General features: G+C 38.3%; 1 protein-coding gene across 2 annotated transcripts in view; it reads left to right on the top strand.

Moving 5' to 3' along the window:
- The window catches only part of GLIS3 (GLIS family zinc finger 3), a 176,477-nt gene that overhangs the window by 33,770 nt on the left and 128,088 nt on the right, over nt 1-14,619 (top strand). For both annotated transcript variants that reach the window (XM_075020016.1, XM_075020014.1), the window contains exons 2-3: nt 6,570-6,777; nt 11,859-12,984. In XM_075020016.1, the coding sequence (XP_074876117.1) occupies nt 6,570-6,777; nt 11,859-12,984 (1,334 nt within the window). The remainder of the gene's footprint in view (nt 1-6,569; nt 6,778-11,858; nt 12,985-14,619) is intronic.

Genomic DNA, 14,619 nt, shown 5'->3' with positions numbered 1-14,619 from the left:
GTTAAACATTTACTGATCTGTGCAGTAGTTAACTGATAACTTCTTACTTTTTATGCAAAATAAGAATACAAAGTAGCTTTCAAAATAGCTTTTTAATAAGTGGGAGGCCTCCCTGATATAAATAAAACTGATTCAAAATTAATATAAGATATTATAAATGTCTGCAAATCTAACTGAAAATCTTTGGTTTACAGTGTGCGTTTTCTCCTGGAAGTTTCCTGAACCAGACCATTTCATAATATATTCTTAGTTTAGTCATTACAAGACCACTGTTTTCATTTGTTTAAATTTAGTGGTTAAAGTGTTCCATAGACGTAGGTGATCTCATTGCTGTCTGCTTTAAACCAGCTAAGTTAATCACCTGTGAGGTATTGTTTTCACCAGTCAGTTCTGGATAATTTTTTACCTTGGTTCCACTTGAAGAGAGACATTGTTTTTCATTGTGCTTTGTCACTCTCTTTTGTCTCACAGTAGAGTTGCTGAAAGTACATGCTTGATTACTTCATACAATGAATGGCAAAGAGCATTGGAAATTAGTGCAAGCTAATTTACCAAGTGCATTCTGATAGTGAAGAAACTGCCTTTCTGAGATTCAAAGCAGATTTCCTCCAGATTATTTTCCTTGATTGTAAAGATTAAGTCTCTGCAAACAGTTAAGAACATGGGAATTGCCAATACTAGTCAGATTAATGGTGTGTCTAACTCATTGTTCAGAGTGGACACTGCCAGAGGCTTTGAAGGAACTTTCTTACTAAAAAGGCATTGCTAATTGTAAGTGTTAAGAAAATCATGAGCTAAGATCATACCCATGAGGTTAAACTGGGGAGGTTTTAGGATCTCAGTTTCAGAATTCTCTCTCTAACTATAAAGCCTTGATTTTTAAAAAAATTATTTTTTAAGAAAATAAAGGCCAAGAATCACTGTTTCAACTTACATGTAGTGTCTGTGTGATGTAGTGTAGTTGAGAAAATACTGTATTTCATAGGACTTGTGATAAGAATCATAATTTAGTTTAGTAAACTAAATTCAGTAGTTTACTTGAGCCATAGTTTAGTAATCTACTTGTACCCTGAAAAATTCCAGATTGCAAGCCATACAAAAATTGCTCACACTAAATGTAGTTTTGACTGAATTTTTGTGTAGTTCACCTACAAGCCTCAGGTGTCCCAAAAAAGACTTGGGCTCAGAGGATGATACCAGTGTGAAGAAGCCCAGATTCCCGAATAGACAAAGATTTGGGCCAATACTATGCTAACAGAGGCAAGTGGCAATCTCCACCCCCCCCCCCCCCCCCCCCGTTCTGTCTTTTGTTTTTTCCTCTTTGAAGCTCCAGTTTAACATGCTTAAAGAGGGTTTCAAGGAGCCTGATATCCACTGCCTCGCAGCTGGTGTCTCTTTCTACGTAGCTGGCATGCAGTAGTGCCTCTTAGCTGGCTGTAGAAACAATAGAAGAGTGGCCATCGTGTTTAAGGACAAAGAGACAAGTGCTAGCTCTCTAATAGTCATTAGTAATAAGTCATTATAAAATTGGTGGAGGGGAAGCCTGAAAGGTTTGGCAGCCCCAAGGAGAGAGGGATTGGGATATTTCCCACCTGGAAACAAGTCTCCCCAGCAAACCTTTGAGTTTGTTCAGTCAGCAGCTGCTGCAAAGCCCCTCCAACTAGGGTGCCAACAACCCCACAGCTACAGTGACACACAGCAAAGATGTACGTGGCAGCTGGGGACTGCAACATCCAGCAGATTCACCATGTTGTGGAAGAAGACCAAATTTGTTTTGAAAAAGCCTTGGTGACTTATGTCTAACCTACGTGAAGAATACATTGATGCAGTCTTAATTACTGCCTTGGTCTCTGTCCTCTTTAGTATGTATTGTCTTAAAATATGCTTTTTTTGGGTGTGCCCTTTTCTCCCTGTTTTGGTGAATACGGAATCCATGCAAACAAGACTGGAAGCCAGTTACAAGGGAAACATTAAAACCGACTGTTTCCAAAGCTCTTAATTACTGTACATCAACGGACAGAAAATCCCTTAGGGAAATTACCTTTTGCTCTTTTGTTGCAATTCTTTTATTTCTAGCTGTTATTCTAACAGTAACAACAGGACAGATTTTCAGATAAGTTTAATAGCTTTCTTTCATACTGATTAATCCAGTTATTGCAGAATTTATTGATCCAAGAGATGATTGAATTTTATCTGGTGTTTTTGGTATGTTGTGCATTTCAGAACACCAAAAAATTAAAACTGGTTTTGCTGTTACATGTTTTTGTTGCATTATCATTTATACATGGGAAGCATAGTTTACAATTTCAAAGGTTTGGTGAAGTAGTTCCATTTTATAACCTGAGTTAGTTGGCAGAATTAACAAGTTACTACTCCTGACTTGGAGAAGTAGACAAAGGCATTGGTTGGTTTTCAATCCATATCTGATAAAAGAAAATGTGTTTAAGTGGAAATAATTTCATATTGGACTGTGCCGCCAAAAAGTACGAGAGTGATATAAATTAAGAGAATCTCATCTGAAATTCAGTGTACCTAAATTCAAGTAGTTGTGTTTTTCTGTATTCTTTGAATGTTCCTTCAGAAGTTTGTAGTAAAATATTTTTGCGTGTCAAGGATGAGTGAAGCTTAGCTATTAACCAACTATAGAGAATAAACAGGGAAGATAGGCAAGCTAACGAATGAGGAAGTGAATGGATTAAAATATTTCCATAAAACATTTTCACTGTTTATACTTGTTAACTATTACTGTTAGCTATTGATAAGAGGCAGTTTTGATTATGTGTAATATGTTTATTTGGAATAAATGACATGCTAATTAAACATAGATCTTCCTGTGAGAGAGCTCAGGACTGATTCTACCTCCTCAACTATTGTTGCCTTTATTGGACTATCTCCTGATTTATATCTTAGTGTATAAGGAAAGAAATTGCTTCTCTTGCTCATTTAAAATATTAGGTCCACGTATTTTTCTTAGAATCTACAGCCTCACTCAAAACCTAATGATGTCCTCCAAAGAGGTTCCCATTTATCTCAGCTGATGTGGATTCAAGACATTAAGGAATTGCCATTCGTCCTTTCACTTTCTGAAATTTTTGGGCTTTGGGTCATTGGTACAGGAAACCTAGACTGAGTGCTCCTCTTGCACTGTGGGTATATGATGCCAAATGCTGATGTGGGACGCAGTCATTCTGTCAGTTCACATTTATTCAGTGCTTTTGAACGCACTTTCTGATAGCTTGCCTTTTAGCAGCAGGCTCATGCCAGGTCAGGTGTCCATGTTGCACCCATTTAACTTTATGCTAGATGAGATGCGGTCTGTACGCATGCAGCTATCTCAAAGTCAGCATAAGTTTCCTATCTTGTGCTCTGACTTAGCTCAACAGACTTGTGGTTGCATGCTCACGCCTGATTCAGATCGAGTTAATACTGTTCAGTGACCTGCTGAGCACAGATGAGGTATTAATGATGGTCTTTTGGCACATTTACACCTGTATGAAACAGTGGATAAAATCTTACAACTTTGCTTTTCATAGCAGTAGTCTTTCACTTTGCAACCTCTTTCAATGGTGGGAGCTGATGATAGATTATTTCTGATAATCTGTCTCCCTTCACCCACAGCCTTTTAAGGGGAAGAATTGCCATTTTTCCCATAACAGCAAATGTTTAGCAATGATTATAAAGAACGAAACCTTTTCCTTCCACTTCTGTATCAGAGAGATGCCCAGGCAAATATTTATCAGGACAAGAGTCTTGCATTACTTTTGTCTGTCATCCCAGTAATACAATCTCTCCAAAGTACTCCTTTTCTCATTTTTTCCTTTCAGTGACAAGTGATTAGACCATCTTTGGCCTTGGTCCTTATCCTTACACAACAAATTCTCTTAGCTGTTCTCAGCATCACTGAGGTGCTGTTTATGCACAGATAAGAAGAGCAGACCCTATAACTGAAAGGGAAACCAGGATATATTAAGGGTGCAATATTGTGTATTTAACTGGTTTGACACTACTCCCTTTTCTGCTTTTGCTTTTGGTATTATTTTTTTTTTCTGACATACAAGTTCCAAACAGCTCAGGTTTAATCATGTATAAATAGCAATTTCACTGTATGGTTGCAGATTGTTATTTGAACTGACGTATGGCCTGTCCCTAAATGAAAATCTTACAAGTGCACAGCCCTTGATTTCCTGAATATGATAAAATAGATGTTATTGTTACTGTTGAAATCTGTTGAAAGTGGCTTACGAGTAAAGGGCATTATGGTGTCATCCCAGGAAGTATCAGTATATATTTGGTACATGTTTGTGGTAGAGCTGCTTTTCTCAATGCTAAATATTAGGTTTACATCTTATTAAGTAGTCAGTATATACAGGGTCTACAAGCATTGCAACTATGTTTCAGTGTCAAAACCAGTTGGATTTCATAAGTTATTAGAGCATGCTTCCCTGTCTTTTATATCCTTTGGTGAACAAAGCCTTTAGTTTTACATACTAAAGACATTTTTCTAAAAAATAGCTGACTGAACATACGTAATATACACATACATACAGGCATATGATGTAGTATTATGTATTTTATACAATGTGAATGCGTCATGTAAATTTTTAACTTCACCCCAACCAGCCTTTTGCTAAGAGGAGTAGCATTCATATTCTTACCAAGGCAACTTACACTTTTTGCCTAATTTTTGCTGGCTGGTTCCATTTTAGCACTCTGTAACATAAAAGCAACTGCTGACTAGCACAGTGATTCAGCTTTAGTAAGTTAAAAATACAAACTGCTTCACAGGAAAGAAAATAAAATGCCTTCTGTTATTCTTTTGATTTAATTGGACACCTTTAGTGAGAGCAGACAGTAATCCTACAAAGCTTAAAAGCTTTTTTTCTGGTATCCACAATGGAGTTGAGTGCAGTACAAGGAATTCTCCTTACATGTTTATCCTCAGAAATTTCCAGTCCTTCTAGCTAAATTTCAGGATGGGTTATTAAAAATTTTCTTCTTTCCTTACCCTTGAGTTTTCAGCCAGATGCTGTGTTTCACTTTTGTTTCAAAGTAGTAGCAATGAGCAAGTTGCTTTTCTTAAAGGGCTGCCATATTTCAGCCTAAGGAGTATACTTTGGTGGTGGATCGTGCAATCAACTTGTAACATCTGTATATGAATTTACAAACCACTTAGGATTGCAGTGGACTGAGAATCATGTATGTGTTTCTCACATATATGTGAGATATTACTAATTAGTCAAAGAGAAGAATAATTTGAAAAGAAGGCACAGACCTCTGGAAGAGGAATAAACATATCTATATTATCTCTCTTTTTTTTTTTTAATAAAAGCTATAATTTGAAATTTCTAGTGTGAATTGCAAATTTTTAAGATAATCCTGTTTGATCTGGAGGAGATTGAAGAATTTGGATTTTCTTCCTATGATTATGAGGGGCATAAATACCTTAATGTACTTCTTTGTGAAGTTCACAACCCATTTGAACATCCTTGAGTAAAACTAGTATGTGAGTTGTACAACCAAATCAGAAGTAGGTTTAATTTAGAAAATGGATTAAATTGAAGTACTTTTCACTATTTCTCCTGATGTTGCTATCCTGCTTTGGAGAGTAGTCTGAACGCAGGGAAGCAGCTAGAAATGTGAATCATGTAATTATTAATTTCCAGGTGTGATGAGAATTTGCTAGATATCCAACAACTTCCATATTATGGCCTACATTTTAACTTTTTCATCTTGATGTGTTTTAATGAAGGGAATCTTGTAAACCACCATCTGTGACCTAAATCAGAATATGAAGTACACAGAATTTTGCAGATATGTCCCACTTGCCAGCTACCTCTGTAATCATATCTTGCTAGTGTGTAATAGCCATCAGTCTGAGTCATGGCAACAGTGACTGAGAGCAGATTGTGGCCTTTTAAAGAAAGTCCAGAATGCTTCTCTGCTTGATCCAGCTCAAACTCCTTTCCCCAGACCTCTGAGGAATGCTGGGTTCCAGCTGTAACTCTCTCCTGCCAGGGAAACTATGCAGCCTGTGCACTTTGCCACACCAGACCTATTGCAGGGGTTGCAATTTGCATGCATGCCTGCAGTCCCCTTGCTTTTTGGATGGCTAGTGGTAGGAGTGATGGAAGGGCTTGCAATAGCTTGGAACTGTGGGGTTTGGTAGGATTCAAGGCACAGTGGTATTCTTGCAGCCTCCTTGGGCTCTCTCCTCCCACCTTCAGAGAAAGGTGTGCTTATGGCTTGTCTGTCCATCAGCTGACGGCTGCACTTTTACCTGTACTCTTCCAGTGGTGGTGTTTTTTCTTATATTTGTCCATGATGCCTGGTCTTTAGTTTATGTACTTCAGCACACTTTTTAAACGTGCATGGTTTATCAATTCCCCTTTAACATACTGCTTTTTGCATTTGGAGAAGTCTGCAAAATCCTTGTATTGGTCCCCTGTTTTGTCCTCATCAGAAGATACTCGGTTCCAGTCAGTTTTCCTACTTTGCAAAGGGATGTGAGTACTGTGGCCTCATCATGGGTTCATGGGAGATGAATACTAACTTGCCTTGTTTATTTTTAGGAAGTCTTGGTTATGGACCCCAGTGCAAGTCTGTTGGAAAAGACAGCTGCAACAATGTCATATTCACCAGCCATCCCATGACGGTTCAACAGCTGGGACCTGTTTCACCTCCTGCTAATCAGGTTTCAATAGCATGCAACCAGATCAGCCCTGTCTTGCAGAGGTCTATGGATGCCTCCAGCCTGAGTGCTTCTCCATCAGATACAAGGTCCTGAGTTACTTTTTGATATTCAGTACTTTAAAAAGAGGATATTTTAATTCTCCTGTAATTTAAATGCAACTTTTCTGATTATTAAAATGGCCTAAATGATGCTTTGTTATGCCACAGGAAATTTAATTCAACACAATTTAATTCACATCAGCTGTAATCATACTGTTTGTATCATTCAAATCATGGGTGAAATTTGGCCACACATTTTCTATGTTTGATAGGGCTTTTTTGTTAGATAAAGATTTTTATAGTCACTTAACTATATTTTTGTACTAAGGACAGGAAGTGTTATGGAGGATGAAAGCAGAAATAGTCCACGTTACATCTTCAGGGGCAGTGACCTGTTTTAAGCTTACCATAGTGCTAAGAGTGTTACATTGGTGCCTGTCAAGTAACACTAATGTCAGACAAAATAAACTTAAATGCTCTGCTAAAGTTCGTCTCTCCTCATCAAATATCCTTTCAAATTGTTTACATAATTAAGTTAATCAGATCGATTGTTCCCAGTCTGCACTGAGCCAGCAGTTAACTTTATCTGTGTTAGACTTGTGTCCCTGAAAACTTGTCCATTTTCCTAGCTCTGGTGGGTAGTTTAATAAAATCTATGACCTCTCCCTGCAAATGTTGCCTTTTTATATCATTAAAGCACAGATAAATATTTGTTAATTAATTTTTAAATGCTTAAATAACTTTTGAGATTATGGCTTTGAGTATTGTCAACAAACATGAACAAAGTGAAAACAGTTGTTTGACAACGTCCATACAAATACATTAAGCACATCCCTGGATATTAGTTAAACATATAGTGAGAAAACATTCCGGTGCGTTATTTCAGAAGCTACATTCCCACTTCTGTAGATGTGACTTGTGCAATAGTTGCCTGCTGAGTTGAAATGTAACTGTTCTTATATACAAAAGGCCATAAGAGTCTTTATTCTCAAAACAGTTTACATTTTACTATATCACTTTACTACAAGCCAAGGAACTTTCTTGAAATAATTATAATTGGTATTATGTAACTGTAAGAAAACCTTGCTCTACTCTAGTAGAAGATAATTTGTGACAATTCTGTTACTTCAGTTGTGAAGACTGAGTCCCCCAGGACAATTTACAAAATCAATTATGCTTCCTACGTAAACGTGTCAGGGAAAACCATTCAGTGATGAGATGATGACAAATGACAAATCCAGAGACATGCCTTTGAGACAAAACAAAACTGATTGTACAAAAACATCATAAAGTAATTTTTACTTACTTAATAAGTTTTAGGTGTGCCTGTATGGTTCCAAACACTGTTATTTTTATCTGAATGTGTGGTTGGGTGTACTATGTCAGTACTGAGTTATACATTTTTGTTTTTATTTTTAAGAAACATTTACTAAGGGTGAACTGAAGTTGAAATTCTGGCAGAATTAGGCTGTAGTATCCCTAGAGTCTCTTTTAATGATTTATCAATGAAGATGTTATAAAATCAGTTTATAACACAAAGAATGTCAGTTTCAGCAATTTTGCCCTCAAATTGACTATTTCATAGGGCAAAACAAGTTTTAAGTCAGATTTTAATTCACAGATTGTTGAAACACTTCTTTTTTTTTTTTTTTTTTAATTGCTTCAGCAATAAACTGCATATGCCTAAATTGGTTGCCTAAGCTGACTCCATAATCCTTTATGGACTGAGTGCCTTCTCTGGATTGTTTTTCTCAGGCATCATGATCTGTGCTGTGGCAGCTCAGTCCAAACCAGATTATTTGCTGAATTTACCCAAACCAGACTTGTCCTGACTTTTACTAATGGAAGGAAGAAAGAAGTTGGCAAAATAGGAGTTTTGCTGCAGATAACATCAGATTTTGGTATATAGACCATGAGGGATAAAACCTTCCTCATCTTTTTTAAGAGTTCCCGAAAACTTTTTCGGAGTATTCAGTTATGCTGCTTGAAACCAGATGTAATACTGCCATTTACTTTGATGCAAGTCAGCAAAGGACCTAGGAAAGAGCAAAGGGTTCTTGGCTAGTAAAATGGAAGACCATGCAAAAAGATGAGAAAACATAGTTTTCACTCTTCCATGTTTTGCTTTAAGATTCTGGGTTATACTTGACACTGTAGCCTCTGTACACAGAGGGAGAAAAGAAAGTAATTGCAGGAATCTCTTGCAAAGGTTCATAAAAGATCTGGTCCAAACTCAAGCTGGTTTAGATTACAGTAAGCAGACGTGCCGATTAATACCATCTGAGAATCTGACACAGTGGTATAGCTGGCCCTTGATTTTCATATTAGGTGTATTTTTTTTCCCCCAGAAAACTACTTAGTCACAATGGGGGCTGGGTTTTAGAGAATTTTTGTTGTTGTTTTGGGAGCTGGAGTCTTTGTTACTTTTGAATTTAGAGGCTTAAGTGAGAACCAAACTTCTTCAGATTATCTGGCTCTTACTTATTGTATACTTGAAATTCTGGGCCAACTTTTTATTTTTGTCCTGTTATGAGACTTTTAAAATGCAGTTTTTCTTCAGCTTCACTGATGAGTATGTCCCTTTGTGTTAGGCATTAATAGCTTTTTGAATGACACTGGTCCTACTATGCATCTGATTAAAATTCCTGACATTACAAAAATAGACTTGTTACATTGATGCATGGGGTTTTTTTCCCTACTTATAAAAGAGAAAATGAAATTTTAATAATCAAACTGGTAAAAAGAACCCTATTTATATTTTCCAGATATAAGTACATATAGCCTGGCATGGAAAAATCAAACCTTACTTACTCTTCTTGCTCTGTTGAAGATTGTATTTGGAATTACAGCATACTAACATGATTTAACTGCCCTATAATGAACTATGCTTTAACAAAGCCCATTGATAACAGACCCAACAGCCTGAATCAATTTTTTTCAGGAATAATTGTCCCTTTAGATCTAAATCTTACACAAGATTGACCTGATATAGCAATCCCATTTTTCTCATTTCTCTCAATGCAAATTGTAGTCAGCGTGTTAATTGTGCTTTTCTTCAGTGCTCTGTTTTCAAGGTCCCATTTAAACCCCAGTGGAGTAACATCACCTCCATAACAGTACCCTATACTGACATTCAGTCTGAACAGGATGTTTCTTGTTCTGATACAGCAAATCAGCCAGCCATTACAAAGCAAGTATCATCTTGAACAAAAGACCATTTACCCATCTATCCCATAGGTCACCACAGCAAGGCTGGGTGATATTTAAAGCTATGTTTTTGCTGTTTGTGAGCTATCTCAGTGCACAGACATAGCACCTGCAAACCTCTCTCCCTAAGCCTGTGCCAAACTTCCCCTCTAGACAAAAAAAGGCTGAGGGGACAGCCACAGTGCCCTAAGCACCAGTTCCTCTCCTCCAGCTCTTCAGCAATGACTGGGCTGTGTTCCTGCAGCACGGTTCAGCCCTTAAACTAAAGTGACTGCAAACTGACTTTTCTTAGTTCATGTTGGTTGACTCTCAAGTGCTGGAAAATGCTGTAATATTAACAAGTAGGAAAAAATCCTCATCACTGAGGGAGTGCTCATGTGGTGGGCAGAATAAGATAACAAAGACACACTGATTTTGCAGCTTTAACCTCTGTGGCTAGAACTTAGTGTGGAAAGCTATATACATTTCTCTTGCCTGAATGACTTCACCTAGTGTTTTCATATATTCTTTCAATGTCACTGATCTAACTGAAAGATAATCCATAGATGTCAGAGGTGAAAAGTTAATTTACCAAGCAAAATCATGGAAATTTGGTAAGTATTGCCATAGTAACTGGAAATATCTGCAGAGCCATTTTTAGGATCTATTCTTGCCCTCTTGGGTTGACTGATGTTGTTTTAAATAGGATTCAGATCCCCAGTTTTAGCCTACCACAATTCCTTAAATTAGGTAGTTTCATGTATCTCCACTGAAGCTGCAGTCACTGCAGCAGGGCTGTGGTGCAGACATATGATGCAACTATGAGCCTTAACAGATCTGTCCCATGGATCCATGTTTCCTGTAGCAGTGTCTATAAGAAAATCTTGCAGAGCTCAGAAGCAACTGCAGTATTGCTTTCTCTGAGTAAACATCAAAATTTGCTTCCCTATTAAAAACAAAGAAACAAGTAAAATAGGTGGAAGTGCCTCCTTGAAGGTGCTTGCTGTAACTGTGTCTGTATCAAGAAAGAGATGAGATTTGTTTTTATTAGTTTTCTTTATGATGCATACTTTCTCTTTTACATTTTTGAAGTTTGTAGCAACATAAATCCACTTGGTGTCTACCCAGCATTTGCAGCCATGAATCAGGGACCCTGATGTCCCTGTATTTCCTTTTTATACCCTTCTGTAGAAAACAATATTGTTAAGAGCTTATGAGTTCTTTTTTTAAGCTACCCGTAGGACATTTGCAGTGTAAACACATTTCATAATATTTCTGTGAAAAAACAATGAAAACAGCAAGATTACGCTTTCATCAAAAATTTTGATTGCTGACTTGGAGGCAGGTACATCATTAAATCAAAACTAAATAAACCCCTTCAACCAGTTCTTCTACATTATTCATTTATTTTGTTTGTTTTGTAAAGTTAGATATTATCTGTATTTAAAAACTTGAGTTATTTCTGTAGAGAATACTATTTGTATGCATTACAATTAGCAAAGTCATTCAGGTTAAATATTTATTCTTTATTAATCAGTTTTCTTTCTGTTCTTTGCCAGCAAAAATAATAGTGAACTGAAATCAATATGAGTTTCATACAAGGCAGGAGCATAGTGCTTTGGCTTCAGAAGCCCAAACGTATTTACACCAGTTGATGAAAAAATTTGCATTGTTTTCTGCAGTGAAGTATTATGAACCTTTGCAGCAACTTTTCTTCAAAATCTTGATGTTTTAAAGTTGGTTTCCTAAGTGACCTTGTTACGTATGTATTGCCTGTATATGTCTGCTGGTACATTAACTGAGAATGCTAAAGTTGAGTACCCAAAATTAGGGCAAACTTTTCTCACCTGTAGCCTTTCTTTAACCTTATGTGTGTGTGAAGATAGAAAAACCACTGCTGCGTTGTCTAACTGCTTAATTACTTTATTGTGCCTTTATTCCAGGTTGCTCTTGTCACGTGAGTCTCTGGCCTCTACAACGTTAAGCTTGTCAGAAAGTCAGTCCACTTTGAGTGTTAAGCAAGAGTGGTCACATGCATACAGGACACTTCCTTCTGTTCCTCCTGACGAAGGTTTACAAAATGGCAGTGAGCTGGGGGACTTACTAAATTTTTCACCTGGAACATCTGCGTCCAGTAACTGCGTCTCTAACTCGTTACCGTCCTACTTATATGGTGTGGAAAATAAGCATTCCCCTTACTCTAGTCCTTGCCATTCCTCAGCCCGGTCTCAATCAGCCCACTCCAAAAAGAGAGCACTCTCTCTGTCTCCTCTGTCGGATGGCATTGGAATCGACTTCAATACAATCATCTGTACGTCCCCCACCTCTCTGGTGGCCTACATCAACAGCTCTAGGACATCACCAGCAAACGTCTCCCCACAGCCTGAGGTCTATGGACATTTTTTGGGAGTGAGAGGAGGCTGTATACCCCCAAATTGCTCTATTCCAACTGCCCAGAACGGCCTTCTCATGGCTAATGGCAACGTCACCTTCCCAGGCTATGTTGAGAACGGGGCTGGCGACTACCAGCGGATGCAGCAGCTGGAGCAAGCCAGCTTGCAGATGGCTGCCACAAGTAACATGTTGATCCACCAGGGTGTGCCACCCATGGACAACCAGGTGGTGGGCGTCCTGAAAAATGGACGGCTGGATGAATTCTCAGGCCGTACAGTGGACATGCCTCCTCCACCCCTGCTGCCCCCGCTTCCTCCACAAGGACCACCCCCACCATACCATGCTCACCAGCACCGGCTCCCGCACAGCCTCCCCAGTCGCAGTCACCCGCTGCCCGTGCCTCCTTCTGCCCCAGGCTCCCTGCTTGATGAAGATGGTGAGCTAGACGATTTCCATGGCAAGCATGGCTGTTGCTGGGTTGACTGCGGTGCACTGTATGACCAGCAAGAGGAACTTGTGCGGCACATAGAGAAGATCCATATAGACCAGAGGAAGGGAGAGGACTTCACTTGCTTCTGGGCAGGGTGCCCACGAAGGCACAAGCCGTTTAATGCCCGTTATAAACTGCTGATTCACATGAGAGTCCACTCAGGAGAGAAGCCAAACAAATGCACAGTAAGTCTGAATTCTGTCTCTCTCACCAATAAAGGCTCTATATTACTCATGAAAATATAGAGAAGTTGTGATTCTGCCTTTGTTTTTCCTAGTTAATGGTGTGCTTTTTTAACTAGTCTGCGTGAATGAATGACTGCTGCATCTTTCCACCTAGATAGAAAGCAAAGCTATTCTTTAATTTGATATGTGCCAACAGATAGGATTAGACAAAATTTTATTTTCTAAATTTATAAACTTTTACTGCAGACTGCAAAAGTGACACAGTAGACTGTCATAAAGCAAAATTTAAGTACCATCCTGCATGAAGGATACGCGCAGGAAAAGTGCTGCTGAACAAATGGCACAATTTATCCTGAAATATTGTTGCATTGTGTTACTCCTTTTTGACTTGAGGAATTTTCAGGATCTTCCATAATGTTACCATGAGAAACTAAGAAGAGTTGGGTATTTTTTAAAGCAGTTGTTTGTTTTTTTACTAACAAAAAACAGACCCACAGCCCTGTTTCCATGAATACAGTGGGAATAAAACACATAACAGTTTCTGTTTCTAGCTGTGAGCGTTCAACCCCCAAAGTCATGTTTTTCTTGCTGTTTTTCTTAGGGTCACTGCAAGTCAGTTTCACACATATGTAATCACATGGGGTAGCAATCTAGCCAGTAAACCCTAGAATCAGTTTATGGTTAGACTCCAGTGAACCATCTATAATCTCTGTAATTCAGATTCTTGATTGGCCTTACATATAGTCTGTATTTTGGATGATGATTAGCTTACCCTTATTAAGTGCGTTTTGAGTATCAGCAGAAAGCAGCCTCACCACTGCTGTTTCCAGTCCTCAGCATAACCTAACAAAACAATGAATATATAATATCTAGGAATAACTGCTGATTATTATTCACTTGAAAAACAACATATTTGTTTATATGTTGTGAAATATAAATTGGTGGTAGGAGACTATTTCAGTGTGTGCCTAGTTGGATAATTTTCTTAATATGATGCAGATGTTTGTTTGTTCGGTAGACAGAGCAAAATTTTTGTTTCACTTTTGCTACTTCAAAGGGCCAATCTCCTTCAGGGAGAGCAGATATGTTCCCAGATTTCTCTCTTGAATTTAAAGGACCTGGTAGAAATTGTGTCACAATGCTAGGAAGACTCTTTATCCTTCCCTTTTGTCACACCAGAGCCTGAACTCAGGCTCTTTGCTGAGTATTTTTTTTTTTTTTTAATTTCATAATATTCTCTTTTCTGCTGTCCAGATATATTACCATTAATTTCAGTTCCTCCTCAGGGATTTCTCATCAGCTTTGTGGGGAGAGAGAGAAGGAGAAAAAAGAACCATTAGGAGTCAAGAAAGTAATTTTTCAAGGGAATAGCACATGGAAAAAAAGAGATGGAGACAGACATCAGCAGATGAGTGAGAACAGATGACTATATGAAGAAAGAGGGCAGGAATGGTGAAAGAGCACTGGAAAAAGAATAATGCGAGTACCCAGGGTCCTTCTAGTAGGAGAGTTACAATGAGGGATCCGGTAAGATTGGGGAAAACATTGTTTTAGTAGCCCTCTGTACTCCCTGCCCTGCCTGTTTAGAAAGGGTGCTTACAGTGACCTTCTCATGAGTATGAGGCCTCCTTGAGG

This window comes from Buteo buteo, chromosome Z, assembly GCF_964188355.1.
Source record: "Buteo buteo chromosome Z, bButBut1.hap1.1, whole genome shotgun sequence".
NCBI classification, from domain to species: Eukaryota; Metazoa; Chordata; class Aves; order Accipitriformes; family Accipitridae; genus Buteo; species Buteo buteo.
The sequence above is the reverse complement of the archived record's forward strand: the minus strand, read 5'-3'. Positions and strand labels throughout refer to the sequence as shown.